At 35.7% G+C, this 25,824-nt stretch overlaps 1 protein-coding gene across 2 annotated transcripts in view; it reads left to right on the top strand.

The window, feature by feature from the left end:
- LOC130218488 (solute carrier organic anion transporter family member 5A1) overlaps positions 1–25,824 on the top strand; it is a 90,176-nt gene that overhangs the window by 39,914 nt on the left and 24,438 nt on the right. For both annotated transcript variants that reach the window (XM_056450686.1, XM_056450687.1), the window contains 3 exons: positions 11,293–11,425; positions 14,051–14,268; positions 20,257–20,421. In XM_056450686.1, the coding sequence (XP_056306661.1) occupies positions 11,293–11,425; positions 14,051–14,268; positions 20,257–20,421 (516 nt within the window). The remainder of the gene's footprint in view (positions 1–11,292; positions 11,426–14,050; positions 14,269–20,256; positions 20,422–25,824) is intronic.

Here is a 25,824-nt window from a genome sequence, read left to right as displayed (position 1 = left end):
TAAAAAACCATATAAACCATCAAAGTTTTGTATGAACAGGGTTTCAGTGGAAGGACAGAAGTCTTTCAGATTAATGAAAATGTGTCAATTCATGTTTTTCTTTGAAAGAAGAGTCACGACATGAGGACGAGTGAATGATGACAGGTTTTTAATTCATTTTCTGCTGTGTTTCACATTGAATGCTGCTTTTCAGTGGTTACATCACTTCTATCGTGACAACAAAAAGGCTGAAAGGCTTTCTCTGAACTCATCTTCTGCACTTCACCCCCACTGAAGGCTGTTTTGTGAGCTGCTGTTGTTGAGCCCAAATCTCTTGGGGAACGAGGCTTCATTAGAGCCCAGTGTGAGATTATACAACTCATGCCCATATTTAATCAGCTTCATGTTCATAACAGAACAAGAAAAAAAAAACAAAAGTCATGCAATGAATCCCCCACAGGGCACAATCGGTGACATTCGGGGGACATTGCGCTGTTTTATTTCATCATATGCTTCATGCTCCGTTGTTTACAGGCTGTTAAGGGCTATTAATTATTTCTAGTGAATGGACTTCACCTTGTGCAACCTCTTTCACAACAGTGTTCGCAAGCTGACTTTCATTTTGTTATGCTATGAAATCAATTGATTAATTTTCTCTAATTGTTTTCATCACTGGGGATGTATAGCTCATTTAGCATGAAAGGTGTTTGCGCCCTCATCTTCTTCTGTGGAGATAACAAATCTTCATGAGTTGAGGGCATTGGGAGCAGTTCAGGCAACCCTTGTGAGTGTTTCCCTGAACTATGAAACAAGCCTTGTTAATATATCCATTACACATAGGAAATGAGAACACACACAGCTGCACTTCTCTATAGAGACCTAGCATGTGCTTGTAAACTCATTTATGAATCTAATATAAATGTATGGTTCCAGTTCTTAAGCGTTAATTAATGTTTGTTTAAAAAATATAGGGATACTTATATTTACACTGTTATGCTAAACAGTTTTTTTTTATATTAGTATACTATCTTATAATGTGCTAATGTATACTTTTTTAAACTGTAAGTATCTACAGGTATGTACAAAATTTTAATGTTTTATTAGTAGGAGTATTAGTAGTTAAGGGTGTGACGAGATCTCTTGACTAAATCGCGACGAGATTTCTTGTCAAGGCAAATGTTGTCTCTTGAGTTGTGATGTTATGATGAAGCGTGAGGGTGAATTTAGCACTGACGAGTTTGCAGTGTTTGCATGTCTTCTATGGCATAAGTAATTAAAATAGAAGTAAAATAACATTCATTACAGGTCTATTTTTTAAAAGCACCTAGCAAATGCTAAAAATGCTTTTTATTTATATATTTTTTAATATTTTGCCATTTCATATATATATATATATATATATATATATATATATATATATATATATATATATATATATATATATATATATATATATATATATATATACTCTATTTTCCATTCATATATTAGCAAAATATTTAGCAGTGTTTTCATGTTCTGTACAGCATAGAATTCATTAAAGTAATAACATTCATTACAAGTTGATTTAGAAAAAAACACCTAAATAGATTTGCATTTTGTGATTATTAATATTTATTTTTTTCAGTTGAATGAAAGACTATTTTCTATTCATATATTTCATCATTGAGGATTTCAAAAACTGTATAAAAATCTCATCTCATTCTTATAAACCCAATCTTGTGTCTCGTTTCTTGGAGTAAGCGTCTCGTCACACCCCTAGTAGTAGTATAGCAATAGTGGTAATAGATGCAATACTTGTTTAGGAATTATTATTTATTGATCAAAATAACATTTTTATTTTTTGCTTCAATATCAGCTTATGGTTAATCTTTGTCAGCTTTTTGTCACCAAAAAAAGTGACTAGCTGTTTCCATCTAAATATACAAATTAGACTTTATGCACAGCATGTTCTCCTCATGTTCGCGTGGGTTTCCTCCGGGTGCTCCGGTTTCACCCCACAGTCCAAAGACATGCGGTACAAGTGAATTGAATAAGCTAAACTGACAATAGTGCATGTGTATGGGTGTTTCCCAGTGTTGGGTTGCAGCTGGAAGTAAAACATATGCCGGATAAGTTGGCGGTTCATTCTGCTGTGGCGACCCCTGATTAATAAAGGGACTAAGCCGAAAATAAAATGAATGAATGAGTTATACACAAACCTAGAATATCACATGAAACATTTACCAAACCACTTTGAAGACGAATTGTGGCTCAGCGATTTTAGAATAACCAAAACATTTTAGATGTTTAGGTTTGTAAATATCTATATGTGTATGTATATATTGTCCACGTTGTCCACGCACACATTTTTATCATTACATAATCTGTTAAAATTTGGATTTTATTCGATAAAAAGAGATGTCCTTGAATGTCATTGATGCGTGTTGCAGTATTCGTGCTTCACATTTGTGGCACAGCTGCAGTATAAATGTCCTTCAGCTCTCTTTTCCACTTTTCAGTTATCTAATTGGATGCTTTAAAATGTTTTTGAGAGCACATTGTCAACACTTCATTTGTGTCGACTGACTAATTCTGCGACAAATTTGCTGAGAATGTGTGATGTGTCCAGTTCATAGCAAAGGTTCATTTGAAATTCATGAAGCATGCTCTGTTTGTGACGTCAGTTGTTGACGTTGATTATAACGCTTTGGTATTGCACAGCCAGCATGTTTTCTTCCTCAGCAAGCGCCTCTGTCCTTTCTAGGAAGGAGGAGAAAAAGCACATTGGGCTAAGGTAAAATCTACCTTGGATTTCTGCCAGGCAACAAGCAACCTTGAAGGTTGTCCAATTAAATGACCCTCCTTCACCCTCCGTCCACGCATAACGCTATTAACGTGATCAATTGAGCCAAACAAAGCAGTTACACAATCAGGGATGAAATATGTGTATGCTCACCTGTGTGACATTTGAGGTGACTTGTACGTAGACTGGTAATGATGAATAATATAGGTGATCAATTGGCGTTGGACTTAAGTTAATGATTATGGATTGGCTCTATGAGCTCGAAAGCTGCTTTTGTGTTCGCTTGTCAATGGTTTTAGGTTAATGAATGAACGTCTTGTCTTGATCAACACAATTTTTTGTCCTGGAGCAATATTCAAATTAGCTGTAAGGATAGGGAGTCAATTAACTCACCTTTCTTTTCTAATTTGATGCTCAGTTTGAGCAGATCACAGCTGAATTGCTGCTTTGTGATTGGCTTTAATTTGAATGGGTGTGGTTCTCAGTACAGTTGCATTCCAAATGATACACTATACATTAATGGAGCACTGTTTTTTTTTACTAGATGGAAGTCTCCCACGTGACTATAATGATTACCAAGTTAGTGAAATAAACAACCAAACTACCAAATAATACCTATCATGATTACAACCTCAGTCACCATTGGAAGGTGCCATAATAACTTGCGTGGAAGAATTTAGCTTGCTCAATCAAAAATAAAGTAATACAACCTCAGCACCCAATACGCTACTTGCGAAGCATTGTGCACATGAAGTGGTCTTCATTACACACTTTATTTTAAGGGTTAATTAAGTGCATTATTTGGGTATTTCAATTGCTCTTGTTTATTTTTGGGGGGAAATTTTTGAATTTTCAGAGGGAAGGCTTTGCTGCTACTACTACTACTACAAAATGCTAATGTGTAGTCGAATTTTGGACACACCTTATTTGTTCATATCTGTGCTTGAATTCTTGTGAAATATCATCAGTTTAATTATAGAGATATTGCCTATTTGAAAATGTACTATATAAGCAGTGATGTGTCTTACAGACTATCAGCGGCCCTTTGGCACTTGTACCATGCTGAGAGTATCCTTATCTCAGCCAGTGCTTCTGGCATCTGCCACTGGATCCAATGCTTATAAAGCTGTTGAGCTTATAACTTGTCTTCTGTATGTACGATAAGCAAATTTTGGGTTTTATTAATCTATTTTCTGTTTCCAGGTAGGTTGAACTGGCTTATTTTAAGTTCCTGACATTGTTAGAGGAGTACAAGCTAGGGTATCACAGGGTTTATACACCATTATATCAAAATTGTCAGAAGGGTCACCCACACACAAATACATTCAAGTAACTTGGGAAAGAATATAAATATCATTCAAAACAAATAAAGTATCTTACATAATCTATATTCATTTATACATTACATAAATCATGCTTTTTTTCTGCTTGTTTTTAAAATTCACTAGCATACACTAGTAAACTAAAGATTACTCACTGCTATACTTTCACTGCTAACTTAAAACAAACAAAATTGCATTTATGATAGTGTCAGATGTTGTTGTAATGAAATGAAAATGTTTTTTAGTTTTATTGTTAAATAAAACTATAATATACATAGTATAAATGAACATTAGTAGAATAATTGAAGTAGCAATGGCGGGGATTGTCATAAAGAATGCTGCTGTTACCAGACTTGTCTCCTCAGTTGAACTTGCCAATGCCAAACATTGCATACTTGGTACAGAGAAATGCCTTATGTATTCACAATAAAAATAAAAGTTCCATAAGTGTGATGTCAAAGTAGGCGTTAGCAGTGCTTAATTTGTAAATTGCGAGGTCCTGGAACAGATCAGGGAAACGGATTTCATGAGTTATCAGAGGAGGGAGAGGTGTTGGACGAAAGTGAAGAGCTGGGGGGGGGGGGGGGATGTAGGGGGCCGCGGATGAAAGTGTAGAGTGGTGGGGGGTGGATTTTGTCGCGGACGAAAGTGAAGAGGGTTGGAGAGTCACGGAAGAAAGTGAAGAGCAGTGTGAGGTGGGGGATCTGTAAAATGAGGTGCCAGATCAGATTTCAGAGGTGTTGGATCCAGATCTGGCTTGTTCCATCACAAATTATGCCCAGGACAAAAAACGCTTTCAAGGTATACAGTGGTTTGGAAAAGTAAAGGTTTTAAAATCGCCAAAATGTTCTGTTATAAGAATTTTTTTTTTTTTTTTTTTTTGAATGACAGTATCTCCAGCAGAAAAAATAACCAAAGACGCCACTTTAAATTGTAAAGAAATTTGTGTTTTTGAAACGAATGAAGACAGCAGAAGGCAATGATTCAATTGAATTATTTACCCAGACATTTACTGTTCCAAAGTATTTTAAATGTTTCTCAAAATAAAATATATTGACTGCTTTTGAAGTATGGGTGTTTCCCAGTGATGAGTTGCAGCTGGAAGGGCTTCCGATGTGTAAAACATATACTAGATAAGTAGACGGTTCATTCCGCTGTGGTGACCCCAGATTAATAAAGGGACTAAGCCGTAAAGAAAATGAATGAATGACTTTTTCTGAAACTGCCTACTACTCAGTAGGTACTGCACTTGAATTTGAATTTACTACTCAACCGATAGAAAAGTGCGTTTTATACAAAAGGAATGTGAGTAGCACGAATGGATGCCATTTTGTCATCATCACGTGACATACATGCTTCACTCCTATTCATGAATTCTCTCATGGTGCATCATGAGATAGAGTAGCATCCATCGGATGAGCACTTCAGAATCTTGCCGGTAGTAGGTTATCTGGGTACTGGGTACTCGTATACTGTTTTTCGAACTCTGAATTTGGACATACTACTCGGCTCGCATAATGTTTTTAGCATATATAGTATGGAGGTATGTGATTTCAGATACAGCCATTGTGTTCAAAGCAGAAAAAAAGGCTCTTTTTTTTACCCAGGCATTTAAAATGTTTATTTCATAGAAGTAATTTCAATACTGTTACAGTACTATCCGCACTAGGTTCATGCGCTGTCTGCGTCTGCCGTGATTATCTAAATCTAGAGTTGACTAAATCTAGAGTAGATTTAGTCAAGTAAAATATTATGAAATTTAGTTGACTAAAACTAAAATGATTCAGAAGACTAAAACTAGACTAAAACTAAATTGAAAGTGAAAAGAGAGCAACTATTTTTGGTTTAACTTAACAGCCTTAATTAAATCTTGTTGTTTTTCTTTGTAGCATGAAAAGATTCCATGAATGAATGTTAAAAAATTCATCATGGATCCATCAATAACCTTTTATTTTGTGACTTTTTTATGTTTAGGAAATCATGCGACTAATGCAATTATATATTATTTTTAACTTCAATCTCACAGATTACCTTTTGTAATTTTTACTCCTTAGCTAAAACAGGCTTTTTTCCATTCACAACATCAAACAGAGTCTATTTCTGTAATGTTTTCTGTGCCAAAGAATTCAAAGCTGGCTCAAAGCTCTCGGCTCGGCCCTCACTCATAGACTGGCATGCTCAGTATTTCTTTACACAATAAAAATGCACCACATGTTTTTGTATTGTTATCAAGGCTATATCTGCCACTTCATGACCACATTTCGCACCACAATTATGTGAATATTATTGGACTGGTTCAATCCCCACATTCATTTAAGGAGGTCAATTCTTTTCAGTAAAGGGATCAAATTATTTATACAGTGTATAGTTACTCAATTACCTAACATTTTAAACAAGATTAAACTTTATTAAGCAGGGCTTTAGAGGATTCTCCTCTAGTCTTTTCTAATATTCATTATGTTCAGTGTGAGCACTTGTTATTGTTAAAGTGAATTAGCATTGAAGCATTAGTGTAATGACATGCCACGCTGATTTGAGAACTCGTTCTTCACATTTCAGTTGGTCATTAGAGCTAATTTCCATCTGCTTATGCAGTGTAGTAAAAACCTAAAGCCTGGTGCCACAGAATCACTAATAAAATGTCTTGAATCGATTAATTAATTGATGACTGTAATGCTTCAGACAAGGGCAGTTTATTCTTCTGGTAGCTACTGTGCTGGTTTCCTCTCTCTGTTTATTGTATATTGGCCACTTGTTTGGTCTTGTGTGCTGGGCATTTCTGCTTTGGGCTGATAAGAACATTTATCAGCAGCGTTTGTGCTTTTAGGAATCATTTTTCTTACTCCCTATTGTCTCGGAGGGTATTCTAGAGGAACCTGGTATTTAACTATGCTGCAGATAAGGCTGATGCAGATGCAGAATGATAAATCAGCCTTTAGCCTGCAGCAGCTAAAAGTCTATAGCAGGTCCAGATACAACCAAGTAAATGCTTCAAATCCATTTATATTTCATGTCAGAAATAGCGCTTAGAATATATCATAATTGGAGCAGGGGCATCACTTTACAGCTGTTGAATTGTCACATTTTTTGTAAAAAGTCATGCAGCATTGTGCTGCTTGTGTCTGATGTACACTAGGTTTAATTAGAACGTCCCTGCAGAACAGAATTTGTAATCAAACAGACAAAAGTCAGCATTTCAAAGTGTGATCATCACCATTGCTAAATACGGTTCACGGTGTGAAATGTCTTTGCCCAAATGTCACACTGTTCTGACTGTTATGTGTGAGTGTGTATATATTAGATTTGGCTCAATCTCTCAGCTCTGGCTCTAGAGAGGTCTCTTGTAAGGACAGGAGACAAGAGTTTAAGCCAGTGTAGTCCTGTTTACATCAAATAAAAAGTGTCTTATATAACCCGGCAGGCCTTTGGCCAAACCTTCTCCTGTTTAGAGACTGATTAGAGATCAGGCCTGTAGTCGTGTGGCTGCACCTGTCTTCTGTGTGATCTTCTGGCTGGAGCAGAACCACCTTGGCATTTGCACGGGCCATGAGTCTACTGCTGCTTTTTGTGAACGGATGACTGTAGGCTCTCCTGACAATATACACATCCAGAATCAAAAGCAAAAACACAAAGCAATCGAGCCTTGCATATGCACCTGTCCGTGTTGAGGATAGACAAATGCAGCTGTTTTTAAAGCAAGTCAGTGCACTGAACAGTCATTTACATTATCACCTGTGGGCTATTTCCAGTCATGCGACTACAGCTCCTATCTACTTAAATGGATGAAGGCTGAATCTACAAAACTGTTGGCTAATCTTGTTGCGGGTACCAAATAAAATCACTAATGGGGTCTGACAGGAAGCATACTACGCAGCTTATTTTCTTGATGTTTTAACGTATGACACGACAGTACTAAACATCTGTTGATTAATTTCTATAAACAACTGTTGCCAAAAAGATGCAAACATTTCAAACATTGAAAGCCTTTAAGGTCTTCAGGTTTGAAGGTCAGAAGTTTGAATGGTTAAAAATTGAATACTTTAAAGTCATGCCAATATCAGAAAGATTGTTAAAATGTTTTAATGTTGATATGATATTTTGAATCAATTGCTAGCATTTGTTTTAACATGCTTTTAGTGTGTTTTATAATTAGCAAGTTTAGCATATAGTATGATATTGGGCTTTTTTTTCAAAGTGCAGGGTGCAAAAGCATCAAGGGCGTGTCGGAATCCACTTTTGCTATTTTAAGGATGGAAAAATCCGCTTTTGTGCCGTGGCGCATGGTCTAACAGGGTTGAGCTTATTTTCTTAATGAGTTATAGGTGTGTTTTGAGAATAAACCAATCAGAGTCTCCCATTCCCTTTAAGAGTCAGCTGAGTCGTGCCATAGCGCATTTGCTATTTACATGACGGACTTTGTAAGTGGACAAACTTAATGCTTCACTTGCAAGAAAACAGTTAAACGGAGCATCTGCACCGCAAGAATAAGAGATAAGCCTCCTGATTATTTACTTTCACTTTCACTTTCGTGGATAGGGAAACTTGGAAGCACAGACATCCATTAGCCTATGAATAATTAATTTTGTTTGTTAAGTGCAAAGATTTGTTTAAAAACTATTTCTAAATTCAGTTCTAATTTCCAGCAAACGAATTAATGAACAATAATAACGAAGTGTGTTCAAAAAACTGTTATATCCTAATACACATGCTGTGCCCCATATGGTCTAAAACCTGACAGGTGGACAAATCTAATCTTGTTTTTAATAAAACAAATATAGATATGCATATAATAAATAATACTGCTAATAATGATAACATTATACAAAGTCAAATTGTTATGAATAAACTGAAAAAACCTCCCGAGATGAAGAAGGCATGAAAGTATGGTTTTTATATTTATGTTGGCTAGAAAATAATATGTTTTGTAATATTTTAATCCTTTATATTTATATCCTATATATATCCTTATTATATCCTATATCTATCCTTAAAATTTTAATTCTTTTTCCTATGTTAAGATATTTGCATATTGCTGTACATAATGTCTGTATTAAGCAATGTGTAAGCGAGGCGCACAACTAACGCGCTCTGCGCTGGACAATAGACCAGCTTTGATCTGGTCTATTGAACAATCTATTTAAATTCCTCAAAATAGCAACGCGCCAGCAATGCGCCTCAATATGCCTCCTTTTTTAGACCAGAACGTCTATGGGCGCACATATGAGCGCAAATGCATTTGCTATTGAAACAGCGTGACGCAAAATGTCAAAACGACTCTTGCGCCAAGCTGAAACTAGCAAACAACAATTGTGTCGCGCCTTGTGCCACATTGCACCGGGTGTATGATGGAGCCCTTAGTGTGTTTCTTGCATTGCATATTTTATGATTTGCTAGTGGTAGATCTTTTTTTCAATGTAATTTATTTAATTTATATAAATATATAGAAAAACTTTTAACTATAGCTTTAAAACTGTAACTTTTACTATAACTATAACTTACAGAAAAACTTTAATCAAAAAGATTTTGCCAGATCAGTTTGAAGGTCTCATCCACATTGGTTGAAAAAAAAAAAACTCTAGCATGAGTTAAAATCCAAATGTTCACTCTCTGAAGAATGCAGTCCCCCCACCCCTCCCCAAAGCAGACAAAATATAATGCTCATAATAATACACATAATGTCTCTTTATGTTGTCAGAAATTATACAGATTTCTTATAAGAGTTAATCAAATACATTATTTTCTAATACGAACGAAAAATATATATATTTTTTTGTATTCCAACGTTATTTTCAACTTTAGTAGCTGTTATTCACAGCCTATGCAAGTTCTGTTCAATAAAGTGGACATCATTCACGTGCATTCTCTCTGTGGTGAACACACAGCTCACTGTCACTGCCGTGAATATGTCATTACAGAAATACGTCAAGACAGAAATGACATATTTGGGGGAAATATACCTTATTAATAGAAGTAAGTGAATTTTCCAACACTATATGAAGGTGTCCACTTTGCTGAGCTACGTATGTAAAACAATTTTAAGACTTGTGCGACCGGCTTCACGCTTCTCTCCTGACTTTGAAAATATAATTGGCTGAATCATAGAAATGCTGAATTAAGATCTTGTGGGGGTCGAATCGAGATCACAATCTTTTTTTTTTTTGATTTATCGAGCAGCTCTACTGTCACCTCACAGCAAGAAGGTCACTGGTTTGAGCCCTGGCAGGGTCAGGTGGCATTTCTGTGTGGAGTTTGCATGTCCTCTCTGTTTGTGTGGTTTCCTCCGCTTACTCACAAGTCACAAGACATGCGCTATAGGTGAATGGGGTAAGCTAAATTGTCCTGGTCCTTCAGGTTAGCGGTTGAACGTTGGGCTAATGACCCACTTCGTAAAAATTACATGTTACGAAACACCAACATGGTTTGGCTAAATATCAACTTCGATATAAACAGCCCTGGGAGTAAGAGTAAGAAAATCTAGTGGCTCATAAGAGCCATTTGTTTGGAATCAGTTGGGTTTCTTTAATCGGACGGTATGTTTTTGTATTCGCTTAAAAGAACTTGTTCAGTCCTGTTAGGAGTCTTGGATTACATTGGTTGGTAGCACTGTGTGTTTGTTTCTGATATACTAGTAAGAACAGACTGTGAGTAGTCATTATTTTTTTCATTCACAGGTCTCTCGTATGAGATATCTCATTTAATGAATTAGTTGGAATACATGTGGCATTATATATTTTTTTTCTTTCCTCTAAAAATGAACAATCATACGGCTTATGAAAACCAATTTCAGTCATTTGTTTCCAGAACAAAGGTAGTTGGTTTTTAATTGAATTACATTCTGCATACTGTACTGAATATATTTTTATTCACTAAAACGAATCTTCTGTATTACCCTTACTTGTTTTTCACCACTTGTGCCATCTCCCCCATGTAATGTCTTTCATTTCAGGTGTATAAACAGAGCAGTATATTCATTAGAATAAACACTACTAATACAGAATGTTCCTCTACTGAGTGAAAGCATGACGCACTATCAATGATTAGCCCATCACACTGTTCATCATCTCTGTGTGTCTGACTCAGTGGCCAAATGAGTCAAGAGTATCACTAAAAGTGGGAAGAATATTAATGGCCTTAATCTGATCTGCTGTGTTATGAAAAAATCATGTGGGTGTTGTTGTGTAACGTGGTTGTCTGTGTGTGTTTCAGCTATTATGTATGTGATGGGGGCTCTGGGGCCGGCTGCGGGGTACCTGCTTGGAGGCGTTCTCATCGGCTTCTATGTGGATCCCAAAACCATCGTCAACATTGACCAAAGTGATCCACGCTTTGTTGGCAACTGGTAAGTGCTGTTCTTGCATTAGATTGGCTTTTCACAACCTTTTTCGTTCTAAACACAAGGCAAACCAAATCATGGGTTATCCAGCTTCATGTTTTACATAGCTCATAATTCACAAGAGGTTAATTGGTAATCACATTTCACACTGTGGATTCCCAAGCTATGAGTTAACATTGTCATTAGTGGTGGCATTGATTGGATGAATCTCTTTATATAAAGGCACTAGTCTTGCACTTACTAATATGCTGCAGAATACTGTCAATTTTCTCTGAATGGACTTTTTAAAGTAGGTTCTTTAGTATAAATGTCGTATTTGTTGTGAAAATTTGACGTACTTTCTCCTCAAAAGATGGAATGAATAACTGTGTTTTTCTGAGTATGTTTTGAAAAGCTTAAGTGTTATACTTTTTATATTTGAAGTAGTATACTTTAGGCTTAAAAGTGCGATGGAATGCATTTTGTTTAAATTGTTCTGCGATATCTACATAAAATGTATATGGCTTAGGTAGGTCCAAAAATTCTGCAGAAATTGTATATAAGCTCATTTAGAAACCTGGGAATTGCCCTTATAATGAAAAGTGCTATTTTTACCTTATTTGGAAGGTTCGTGAATATTAATGAGCTCTGCTCTTGTGCCCCCATCAGAGCTCTCTATATGGTTCTCTACATGTCTCTAATGCTCACTCAGTGTGATGTACTCTGAAATACACGAGCAAAATAATCATACTTTTTTCTTTTCTTTTTTTTTTACAAAATGAGTAGATGCCTTGTCAAATGACTCAAGTGAAGAGAAGAGGTTCAATTTTGGAGCAAATGAGCTATCTGTCCATAACTGCTCCTGAGTTATGTGTTGTGAATGAAACATAGGCTAAATTTTCAATTATACTCAACAAAAGAGATATTCAGATATAAATTTAGTAGGGGTGTGACAAAATGAGACACGAGATTGGGTTGATAAGAATGAGACGAGATTTTAATACTATTTTTTGGAACCCTCAATGATGAAATATATGAATGGAAAATATAAGTCTTTTATTCAACTGAAAAAAACAAAAATCACTAAATGCAAAACACTGCAAAATATTTAGCTAACATATGAATGGAAAATAGTCTTTATATATAATTTTTAATATTAGCTAAATATTTGCTAATAAATGAATGGAAAATAGATTTTTATTCAACTGAAAGAAAATCACAAAATGCAAAACAATTTAGGTGCTTTTTAAATCAACTGGTAATGACTGTTATTTTACTTCTATTTTAATGAATTATGCCATAAAGGACATGCAAACACTGCAAACTCTACCGACTGGACAAACTCTGAGCTACTGGATGGAAGTATGGACTGATAGGAGAGAGCTGTTTTAATGGAATTTGATACTTCATGCCTAATGAAAAGAAAACTTTTTTTTTTTTCAGACGGCGTAAATGATGATGATAATGACTAGTGTGTGCACACACTCTGAGGAGATGTGTGTGTCTGTGGTACTTTACTGACTTAGAGAATAGGTGCAGAGAATAGTGTCAAACTGCCGTGTGTGTATGGCTTGTCCTGTCGCAAAATGTGGCAAAAAATCCTACATGACTGTAATAGTTTGATTACAAAGTTTATATGTCTGTACTGTACTTCAGTAATGCGACTAAAATAGGAATATTTCACGACTTAATTTGTGTTTACGACGATTATGACTTTAAGCATGTCTAAAATGCCATTCCATCACATGGTTAATTTGTGTGGCTGCAGTTGTAGCAGCTTTTGCTTTTGGACACAGCAACCTTTGAACTCCAACACAGAGGCAGCCCGGGTTCCCAAATGTGTGCAAAGCACTTGATTTGCGGTTCAAATCCAATCCTGCCTCCAATCTTCAGTGCTAAATTCACTCTCACGCTCCATCATAACATGACAACTCATGAGACAACTTTTCTCCTCGATGAGGTCTCGCAAGATCTCGTAGCCCAAGATCTCGTCACACCCCAAGTATTTAGAGTTTTTTGTATTTTGTGGGTCTAACATACCTGAAACGGGCAGGAAGGAAGTTTTTTTTTGCTGTCATTTCACTCCAGAAAAAAATCCTAGTAAGAGCAGAGTGATATGACACATTGCATAAATATGCATTTAACACTTATTCAACAGTGTACATGTGTTTGCTGCCTCATTACAAACATACATGTGTCTTTTGCTGCATTAAAAACACACATGGAAGAACAAGAAAATTCACGGAATGCCATTTTGATGTACTGAACTCTAAGGTAAACTCCTAGGTAAATGCAGTTTTCCTTGTACGGCCCCTTTAACTGTACATAACTTCACACTGCATAATGCAATGCAGGATCAGCAGTGTAAAAAAAACATTACCCCTGCTCCAGAGCAGCAGTTCATAACTTCAATAAAAAGAAGTGCTAATGCGGCTTTTAATTTTAGAAGTGTCAAATGTTCTTCTACCCAGAGTTAAAAGTGGTATTTAAAATGGCAAAAATCCAGGGTTAATCACAATGTGAAGAGCATTAGAGCATGTGTAGCTTAATTCCAACCTATGAAAGAATAACCAACATAGCACCCTTTCTTTAAACTGACCTAAAATCAAATGAAAGAGTAATTATCATTAATGCATAACACTCTACTTATAGGTGGAGTGGTTTCCTTCTGTGTGCATTCGCCATGCTGTTGGTCATCTTTCCCATGTTCACATTCCCCAAAAAACTGCCTCCTCGTCACAAGAAGAAGAAGAAAAAGCATGCGGCAGACAGTGCATCCAATGATGAGGATGATGATGTCCTGAAAGAGAAATCCAACAGCAAAGGCCAGACTGTGGCTTCCTCCATGGGCTTTGGGAAGGACATCAAAGGTGCGTGTGTGTGATAAAGGTCATGTGATGATGTACGCGACAGGAAGCTTGCATATACATATTGAAGTGTTATCTATTTTTATCCTCAACACATTCTGAGAAACATGAGATTAGCAGAGATTAGAGCTTCAGTCATCCTATTTAGAGGCCTTTGTCCAGTGAAAACTGCTTTTCTGCACACATTTTGGGTGGATTGCGTGATGTAAAGAAGCAAATTGTCATTAAGCTGATGCTTTTGCTCAAAGCATCTCACAGAGCAGTTATTATAAAAATTGTACTCTTGGGGTTTAGTGTCCTAAACAGAGGCAGGGTTTGCAATTTTTCACTTATCAGCTGAGATATTTAACCATTAGGCTCATTTAATTAAATGGCGCTGCTGACCAACACTGTCAGGAGATTTCCAAATGATGCTGCTGATGTGGAATTGTAGATTGATGATAAAGCTTAAAAAGTTATAAATGAAGAGCGCGTAAGCAGGCTGAAGTTGTTTTTTCATTATTCATCTGGGAAGAGCCTTAGTGACAATTCCGCCATCCTCATCACTATTAGAGTCCACTTTCATTAACAACCCACAGTTACACTACTGCTGGGAAGCTGTTTCTGAAATTTAAAGGACTGGTTTGAAGTGAAGTGAAATTTGCTGTTAATATACACACATTCAAGCCATCCGGCTGTCCATCCTCATTACTTTTTCTTTGCAGTTGAACCCTAATGAATATTTTAAACTGACACTTTTAAAATATGGGGTGAATATTTTAAACACCCCACACAAACTCGTCCATACCCCCTCACTGCACACCATCAAGATGTAGCATGCACTGCACTTTAACCAATTCATACTTAAAACAATACTGTGTACACCTATTTATTGTACGTATCGCTGTCAACACTGCCAATTTTACATTGTCTTTACATTACATTGTTTTGGGGGGGGGGGGGGGGGAGTATGTTGTTGTATTTTGTACTGTGTGTATTTTGCACTGTGTGTATTTTGCACTGTGTGTATTTTGCACTGTCGTTGTATTTAGCACTGTCTGGAGCCAGCACCTAAGCTTTTCACTCATCATAGCACACGTGCTGCTGATGATGTGACGATAAAAGTGATTTGATTTGAGAGTCATAAAACATATACAAGAAATACATAATTATTACCTATTGCTTTTGATGATACATTGGGCTCTTTATTGAAGTGATTAACATTATCACAACATTATTACCTTTAATTGTCTGTTTGACAAACAGTTCTAAACATATTCCCGACACTTTGGAATGCAAGAGTCCAGTGGGAAAATGTTATTTAAGATGATTGAAACTGATTTCTGCCTTCTACTTTAAAACAGGCAATTAAAAGGTGCATTTAAAAAATAATAATAATTGAGTCACACTTTAAATAAACTGTGAGTAATAAAGACACAATTGGGAGATGACGTGAATGTGGATAAATAGAAATAAAGTTGAGATTAGTGAGTTTTTAAAAAACAAATATGAAGTATAAAGGGTTTTTCTTTTCTTTTTTCTTGTACAATACATCAAACTGTCATAACCAAAATTGGCAACGACTTCAGAAAGTCTTACCTCTGTGAAGCCGCCAACCCAACACAAAACATTGGCATGATAATCTCATTCGTTTGTGCTGCAAAAATATTCATTTGTGCTGTTTTGTTTTTTTTAGATATTAAAATAATACTTGTGTTATAATTCCACAAATTTAAAGTGTGATTTAGTACATTACTGCGTTCATCAAAAATGTAGTTATAATACAGTATAAGTAACGTGATACTGTGAAATGTGTTACACCCAACTCTGCCCATGGGCGATGGCGTCAATAGTCACCTGACACATTCCTAATTCACCCTTACTAGATAATAAGGTAAATAAAATATATATTAAATTATTACACAACATTGGGTGACCCACAAATGTTATTTTAATATCTTAAAAACCAAAACAGCACGGACGAATATTTTCGTAGCACAAATTAAATTCATTACAGAATTCAAAAAATGTATCACAAATTTCCCCAAAAATATCAAGGAGCTCAATTGTTTTCAGCTCTGACAGTACAAAATAATAATTGCAGACTGCAGACTGGAGTATTGACGCTGAAAATGTAGCTTTGCCATCAAAAGAATAAATCAGATTTTACAATTTACAAAATCACAATTTGTAATGTATATATTTATTTATTTAAATCCACCTTTGCTGAGCAAAATAAACTTTTAAAAGCATATTTAAAAAAAAAAAAAAAAAAAACGAGCCCAAACTTTTAAACTGTTCTCATCGCAACTCTTCTGTATCTAAACTGTTGCCAATTATTATTTGCCCGGAGAGACTTTTGTCCTGCTTTGACAAATGCGCACAAGTGACTAAAACCCAGACAAGCCTTGTTCTATAAACCCACTGTAACCTACTTCCATTCCCCCCGGCCCGCATGTGTTTGCATAAGTAGGCTTTCAACATACTGTTCTACGACGCTTACAATGGGGTAGAGGAGTTTCTCAGGCTTTGATGTGGATACAAGACAAGCTGTATTATTCATTGCTAGGTGAAGCATTTAATCTGATTGCTTTGTACTGACTCCTGTCTGTCCCATAGAGGCTCTGAGGGATAAGAGTTCACGATGCGGCTGCAAATTTAAGTTTGATTATAGGTGATCACCATGGAAACCGTGCTCCAGCGCTAACCTGCTAATTAAAAGAGTTGCCTTTGTTGGCCATGATGAAGCATTTGGATAAAACCAATAGGATTAAAGGGATTAGCTAGTGAATCCAGGAGAGCTGAGGAGACACCATGTTTAGGTTTAGCTGGCCTTACCTTATTAGAACCGCTAACATCTGCTAGTATGGATTATGATTGATTTGAGAGCTGATGGGTAGGCCCACATGGAATTTGCGTGCCGAGAAATCAGCAGATTTTTAGCCCATCATTGAGTCTATATATTTATTTTTGTAAACGTGTGTAAATTTCTATTTATTCAGTTTTAAATTAATTTCAATAATGTTATTGTGATTATAACAACAGTAATATTAAAATGTTCATATGATTTATTTACAATGCAGTTTGTAAAGGTATATGTTCTGTCTTATAAGACCAAATAAGTGAATCTAATTAGATTTACATTGTAAACATTCAATAAAAGTTATTATTTATTTCATAAATTAATTATTTTGGTTATGATACTCCTAAAATCATTCCACATAATCCATAGATTTTTTACAAAATTCTCAGCAGAAATAGCAAAAAAAATCTGCAGATTCTGTCTGGCTCTACTGATGGGTCATAGAAAGCGGTTTCACATTTCTGTGACCACAAGCATGTCAATACTGTATTGTTATCTTGTTAATTATGAGTGTCGCACAGGGGGATATACTGGGTCTTAAATCTCAAAAACAAAATTTTAGGCCTTAAAAAGTCTTAAATTTACTGAAATATTGGGTTGTAGGTCTTAAATCTTTTGTAAGCAGGTCTTAATTTTCCTTTGTATATAGTTACCCAATCTGGCCAACACCCGTCCAATCACCAACAATCCATCTCAATAAAACTTTCATTTAAAAATGTAATTTTTAACTCTATTTACTATAATGGTTTAATTATTTTTCCTTTAAAACAATAACAATAAAACAATAACATTTGTTTAAAAGTTCACAATGTATTCATGTATTTACTGCTGAGGTAGCTGACCTGGTCAGACGGTTGTACATATATTTAGTTTATTATAGCTCTTAAAGCCTTTAAAACATTTTTAATTTCTTTTTTATTTTTAAGAAAGGTTATGCTGAAAAAAGTGTATGCATGCTAGGGTTGGGCGACGTAGACCAATTTAGCATTGCACAGTGTCTAATGTGAAACATCAAGATGGACGATGGCATCGTTGTCGTAGGCGGTGGTGGTCTTTGTTTTACCTATAACCAAATCATAAATAGATAAAGATAAGTTACACACAATTTACCACCTGTCAATCACTTTTTCCACAGGACTCTGGCATGAATAGGCAGAGTGATCTGTGTCGTTATAATGGCGTCGACAAACTTGGTTGGTAAAACAAATGCCAAACCAATAAGAACCAACCAACAGTATCTGAGATTTTCGCTGAAATTACTAAGTACAAGTGTGAAGCGAAAGATAGAAGCAGTGTACTGACGATGTGACACGTTACCTGATAAATTTAAAAGACAGAAGAGTTGTTAGATAGAGACGAGATTAATTAAATATCACGTTTAACAACTATAGTGAGACGCAATCCAGTGGTACGTCCTTGATAAACTGTCGTGACTGCTCTCTGGGGTTTTGTGCTCAAAGAGTGTATGCTGCAGCGCATGCCTGTGGGTGTGTGTGGTCACGTTATGTGCGTTTTCAACAGTATAGTGCGGACGGAGATCTTTTCAGATATACTAGGTGAAACGCCAGTGTGGACGTGAATCATTTTCATTCTAAAATGCCACTTTAAAACTAAGACGTATTGGTGTAAACGGGGCCGTGTGTATTTTTCGCGAGCAGGTTACTGCTGCGATGGGGGAGAGGTGGAGGATCGCGATGGCGGCTCAGCATTGTGATGTCTATTGGCCATCAGTGATGGACGATGGCATCATCTATCAACCCAACAATAATGTTTACAACTAGAGCTAGCTAGTTTTGACAAAATATTTCAAATGTTTTGCTATGAATTAACTAAAATATTTATTTAATAAATATTAAATTTTTATTATTGTATTATTAAATTGATTAAATTATATAAAAAAAATTATAGGGCAAATAAAAATCTTTTCTAACTGGGCCATTAAAAAAAAAAACTTTGTGTTTAGCCCTGTATGAGTCTAAAATTTTCATTCATAATGGTCTTAAAAGCGTCTTAAAAAGTCTTAAATTTAACTTACTAAAACCTGCAGAAACCCTGCTCGCAGTATTCCAGTATTGGAGATTATTTAAAAATAGAGTAGTTTACATATGATAATATGAAATATTAATAACCCTACGCCATTATAGAGTGGATTGGTGGCCACCTACTTTTTGTAATTTATTTTTCTTATAGAGATATTTAGAGTATATGTCATCAAGTGAATTATACATTACGGCATATAATTGGTCAAAATTATTAGCCCTTATTTTAATTTTATTTTTTCCAAATATTTCTCAAATTATGTTTAACAGAGCAAGGATGTTTCACAGTATTTCCTATAATGTTTTCTTCTGCAAAAAGTCTTAGTTGTTTTATTTTGGCTAAAACGAAATCACATTTACTTTTTTCAATACCATTTCAAAGTCAAAATTATTAGTCCCCTTAAACAATATGTTTTTTCGATTGTCTACAGAACAAACAATCATTATACAAAGATTTGCGTAGTTACCCTAACTTGCCTAATTAACCTAGTTAAGCCTTTAAATTGCACGTTAAGCTTAATACTAGTATCTTGTATATTTTGTACTGACATCATGGCAAAGATAAAAGATATGTTAAGAAATGTATTGAAAAAAAAGGTCCGTTAAACAGAAATTGAGGGAACAAATATACAGGGGGGCTAATAATTCAGGAGGCCCATTAATTCTGACTTTACCTGTAATTATGAATTAAATCAAAGAAATATATGAAAATCTGACAAAAATACAAGCTTGTGAAAAACGTAATGGGAGAAAGAACTACAATCCTGTTAGGCTGTTTGGTTAAAGTTGGAATGCTCATATTGCAATGCCATTAAATTAGTTTTTATATTTCTGAGTAAATAACTGCAGAAGCAGATTTGATTCTACTTTCATGATGTTCCCTGACATGCTTTCCTTTGTTTTTGCCTAAAAGTGAAATTAATCAATAAACTACAAATAATTAAATGTAATCTATAGTCAAATCTCAAAATGAAAGTCTATTGTTTAATCTTGTAAATCAAGTTTAATGTATTGAAGTCTTTTCATTTTTTAGCACTTTTTTTTCAATATTAACACAATCCATAGCTAGTCTATATGAACTTATATGTTTGTTTCTGCTTCATTGGCCAGATCTCCCCAAGGCTGCAATAAGAATCCTCAGCAACATGACCTTCCTGTTCGTGAGTCTGTCCTACACTGCCGAGAGCGCCATTGTCACTGCCTTTATCACCTTCATCCCCAAATTCATCGAGTCGCAGTTTGGAATCCCTGCCTCCAATGCCAGCATATACACAGGTACTTGATTATCACATTTCATCATAAAAATAATTAAACCTCTTGTTCTATATTCCATTTTTATCACCTTAACACACTTCTATATATGTGAATATCCCTTCATGTGTTAACACATGGCACATGATTCACACTCTGTTCGTCACGTTAAACAGTATGTTATAAATGACTTGTGAAAGCATGTGTGATATTCCTTTTCACAGCTGTGCCTGCTTATTTTGTTAAGGCATGTTTGATTTGCTTCTATATAAAGATGTCTAACCAAATAGTGTGTTACTGGATCTCAAGAAGCCATAAAATCAATATAGCATGCATTTATGTTAAATAAACCCTCAATAACATCTTGTCCTCCATCTTAAACTCTGGATAATTATTGAGCTTCGCATATGTCTGAATATCACAGCACAGATGCTCTCTCATAAGGTAACAGGAAACTGGCCAGGATCCTTAATCACAGCCCACCAGAACTGAGATGAGATCTTGATTCAGCACGGGGGTCATTGCACTATGATCGAGTTTATTTACTGTATTCTTATAGTATTATTTACTAAATATGAGAAATGTGATGAACTGTAAAATGAAGAAATAAGTACAGAACTTTATTATAATTTGTTATTAATTGTTATTATTTTGGCTGATGTCCAATTGGTGTAGATGGAGGGGGCGGGGTTTATAACTAGTAATGCAGCCAGCCATTAGGGGCCATTCAAAATGTTGTGCCTTTGCTTATTAGTATGTGTTGTTTGACACAAAAAACAGACCATCATGTACAATTTATTTAGGTATTCAGCTGAAATTAACACTGGAGTATGTAAAACACACAAAAAAAGCTTTTCCTTTTTCTGCAAATTATAATTGCAGACAGATAATCAAATAATAAAGACTAATTTCCAGATGGTTCTTTGCACAATTCCGTTTACATTGAAACATTTGAACCATAGCATATGGTAATATATTTTAAGATTTGCATCTTATATTTGTTTCCATATGAATGGCTTATCTTTTGTTGCAAACATGCTCAGTAGCTTACCTGGTACTTTCATTGCACTTGACAGACCCCCTAGTTTATCGCGATTCTGTGATCGCTAAATCCAATGCAAAATCAACAAGAAGTCAATTTTTTTGTGATCCTGCAAAATTCTTAATTAAAGGCAGAATAATCTCAAAATATATATATTATCTCATAAAACATCAAATTCCAAACCATATAATCCAATTATATTTATTTTAGTTTGCAATTTATTGTTTTACATCACTTATAGACGTTGTAAACGCAGCGCACGTGATGTATTTGAGTGTCTCTTGAAAAATGACATCTCACCTGCACCCTAACAATCCCAACACTACATGGAAGGGGAGCGGAATTGTTTTGCAGCCTGTGCAGTAAGCAGACGTGGGTGAAGTGCTAGTGACTTACACGTGAACTCATTGCAAAGATGGCATCTTTTGATGCAAATTGGGCATTTTGTGTGTTTGACATGCTTCAGACTGCAAAAGAAAAAGTGGGAAACATCTAAATGGAGCAATAGAACAGACAGAACAGCAAGCAGCTTACAATGATGGAGATTGGTTTAAGGATGACTGGTCCTGTATGGCTGGTATTATGGTGTGCTTAAAATCGATAATTTTTTTCGTTTAAATCACTTCCTGCATTTAATGGTAGAAAACGCTTCCCTGCCACTAATGAGTTTTACGTTTTAGGTGTATTACGGTAGGGAAAGCCCTAATGCATGTCCTGAATGAGGTACATGTCAGATGCTCCGGGGAGTGAAATCTGAGGGAAACTAAGATCATGGATAAAAATAAGAGTTATACAACCTTCCTTTGGATTAACCCTACCGTTATAGATCTGATCTTGACAAGAGACCAAAATAAAGAAGCTTTATTTTTATGATTTGTGTCATTGTGTCAGATTGGATTGCATACCTAACATAGTATGCTACCTAATATGGTAAATTATAAATATATATATATATATATATATATATATATATATATATATATATATATATATATATATATATATATATATATATATATATATGCATGTAATTATATATTTGTATGTAATTTATATATTTATATATAATTTATATATTTATATATGTTTTAATAGCAAATTATTACAAAAAATCACATACAAATTTATGAAAATTTAGGGGGTCTGACTTGAGATGTGGAATGCTTGCCTATGAGTTTGTAAAACACAAGGTATTTTTTGAAGGCATGTTAAACAAGGTAAAATGTCCCAATAAATACATTTTTATCAAACATGTATTCCTTTTAAGCCCAAAATTACTTACTATGTTTCAGTATACAATGGTCTCTCATTATTCGCGGGAGTTACGTTCTAAAAATAATTCAAAATTTGCAAAGTAGTCCGCTTTATTTTTTACAATTGATATAGATATTTAAGGTTGTAAAACCCCTCACTACACACTTTATGCACTTTTCTCAGACAGGCATTAACATTTTTACACTTTTCTCTCTATTTTTTGTTCCCATGGTTTTATTCCATAATGGCGCCCTACAGCCATGTAACTTCTACCTTCCTTTAGCATTTCCAGAAGTTCAACCTTTTTAGCGGTGGTTAGCATCTTCCTCTGCCTTTTATGTGCTACCACAGGTGCCTTTGACGGTGCAGAACGTTTCGTCGACGTTGTGGGGAGAAAACATGCAAACATACAGTACAGCACCTCAGTTACACTGCTAGCGATCGAAAATGTATGTAAATTTGGCAAGCTGCACGCATTTTTACTGTACAGGGGACACAGCATGGAGGAGATTGATTGACTGGTCTACAGCTAGTCAGGACACAAAACACAATGCACTAATCAGGACGCAGAATACAATGCGCTGTAGAAAAAAAGCATGTAAAGTTGCACAAAAAAAAATTGTGAAACTGCGAGGCCGTGAAAAGTGGATTGCGTTATAGCGAAGGATCACTGTATATGCATTACTGCCTGCAAACTGCAATAATTCAGCACATGTATTCATATAGTTGATCTTGGGATAATTTTACAGTGATGTAGCCAAAAATAGATTTTTCCCTTGCATTTAGAAAAATTTTTACATCTATAAAACATTTTCTAATTCATGTTTACAAATATTTGCGAAAATATGAACGCTGCTTTACTTTAAGTACTTGTTTGACACTGTAACACTAGCCCCTTTAACACAGTGATACCAATAAATATCTGGAAAATTACCTGGCTTTTTTTCATGGGTTCACTTTTATTTAAAGCTTTAGCATTCATGCAGCTGCTTTGCTCCAGAGACGTCCAAAGGCAGAAGCACGAACTGCAGCTAAATGCTTACACAATTGATTACAACTTCAATGAATATGACGGAACACTCGCATGTCGATAAGTACATAATATGTGTGTGTGCTGGTGCTCACCGGAGCACTCCTCTACGACCACTCGCATCAAGCATCTAGCAGTTAAATGTGTCTGAATATATTTGAAAAATATTTAACTGCTTTTATTTTCATAAACAGCATGGATGTGAATGTGTCTGAATATTCTGATTGGCTGGAGTAGACGTCTCTTGTTAGCGCGTTCTAAATTTGAACGCGCTTTTTCCAGCAATTTTTCAGTCTGCGATCACACAGCACAGCATTCCGACAAATTACCGGTGATGTAACTTCTCTTTTCAGAAAATTGCTGGAACGAATTTACTGATATTTGTAAAAAGGGCCTGTTCACACATGCAGACCTTTCCAGGAAATAGTTTGTAATTTTTCCGGAAAGGTCTATATGTGTGAAAAGCACTATAGTCTCAGTATGGAATTGATGACGTTAAGTCCGTGGCTCTGTGCTTGTGTTAATGTATAATTTCCATGTATGTAAGATGTAATGTAAAGTAAATGCATACTTTTCTGATGAAGCGTTAGGAAACAAAAGTGCAACAACAATAGCACACAGTCTGCCGTTGTTATGTGTGTTGTTTGTGCTTACCTTTAATTAACACTCCCCTCAACACGTACTATTCATTTGCATGATGTCGTCATTTTCAAAGATTCTCATTTTCAGGTGTTTACGCAGAGATGACAAAGGCGGTGTTTTAAAAACTTCCATTTTGTAACCAGTGTTCAAATGTATGTGCTTTCAGTCCCAAAAACGATGAAGTTCTGTAAACAAACAGACAAAACACAAAAAAGATTTCCTGTTTTTGGCTGAAAGCATTGTGTTAAAGGCTTCTAAATCTCTTCTTTTTTTCAATCTAGAGTCGAACTGTGATTTACAGCACCTTGCATTCCTGAAATTAATTTGTAGGAAAGCTGGAGTGTAAATGTAGATCTGATGCTCCATGGCCTCAGTTTTGTGTTTTATGGTGGACCATCTGTCTTCTGTCCGTCTTTAGTTTACTGCAGCTGCAGTCTTAAAGTCTTGGCAGTCATGACTGAAGAAACGGCACAAAAACCACAGACTGCCTGCATCTATTGATGTGTAAAACATCCAGCACTGTGAATTCAGCAGGCATATCAATCTGCTGCTAATACGGCATGGGTTTTTACTACATTTCTTTTCAAAGACCTTCTGCGTGAGGGATGTCACGCATTTAATTAGTTTCATTCATTTTCCTTCAGCTTAGTTCCTTATTTGTCAAGGGTCGCTACAACGTAATGAACCGCCAACTATTCTAGCATACGCTTTACGCAGTGGATGCCCATCCAGCCACATCCTAGTACTGGGAAACACCCATACACCATCTCGCATTCACACACGCACTGAAATACTACGGGCAATTTTTGTTTACCCAATTCACCTATAGCGCATGTCTTTGGATTGTGGGGGAAACCGGAGCACCCAGAAAAAACCCACACGAACACCGGGAGAACATGCAAACTCCACACAGAAATGCCAACGGACCCAGCCGGAACTCGAACCAGCGACCTATTTATAGCCTAGAGCAGCACTAGATTGGCTTCATGGATGGTGGTTTTGACCACATTTGTCATGTTAGGTTGTGTTTAGCACCTCACAGGCTGCCGTCTAAACGGAAACCAAAACAAAATATAAAGTCATCATCTTCTGTTGGCGTTCTAGACCGGTTTAGCACTCAGGTGACTCTCATCAGTGCTTGTTTCACCGGCCTCACTTTGTTCCCATGGTTTTAAGCCACACCCCCTTGTGTCAGTGAGTATGTTTACATGGATACCAATACTCTGATTTTAATATTAAGGTAATGCTCTGATTTAGAGTCTACCATATAAACTGTTTTTTATTACCTAAACCTGACTAGGTCATAGGTCAACCTAGGTCAACCTACTGAAGTCATAATCGAACAAAAAAAATGTAATTAAGACATGTGGAGTATTCCTGTTTTCTGTGAGGCAACAGTGCTAACCACTGAGCCACTGTGCCGCCCCCTTATTCCAGTCTATCAGAGCTTGTGTTCTGA

Source organism: Danio aesculapii, chromosome 24 (genome assembly GCF_903798145.1).
Source record: "Danio aesculapii chromosome 24, fDanAes4.1, whole genome shotgun sequence".
Lineage (NCBI taxonomy): Eukaryota > Metazoa > Chordata > Actinopteri > Cypriniformes > Danionidae > Danio > Danio aesculapii.
Note: the sequence above shows the minus strand (reverse complement) of the source record. Positions and strands in the feature narration are given on the sequence as shown.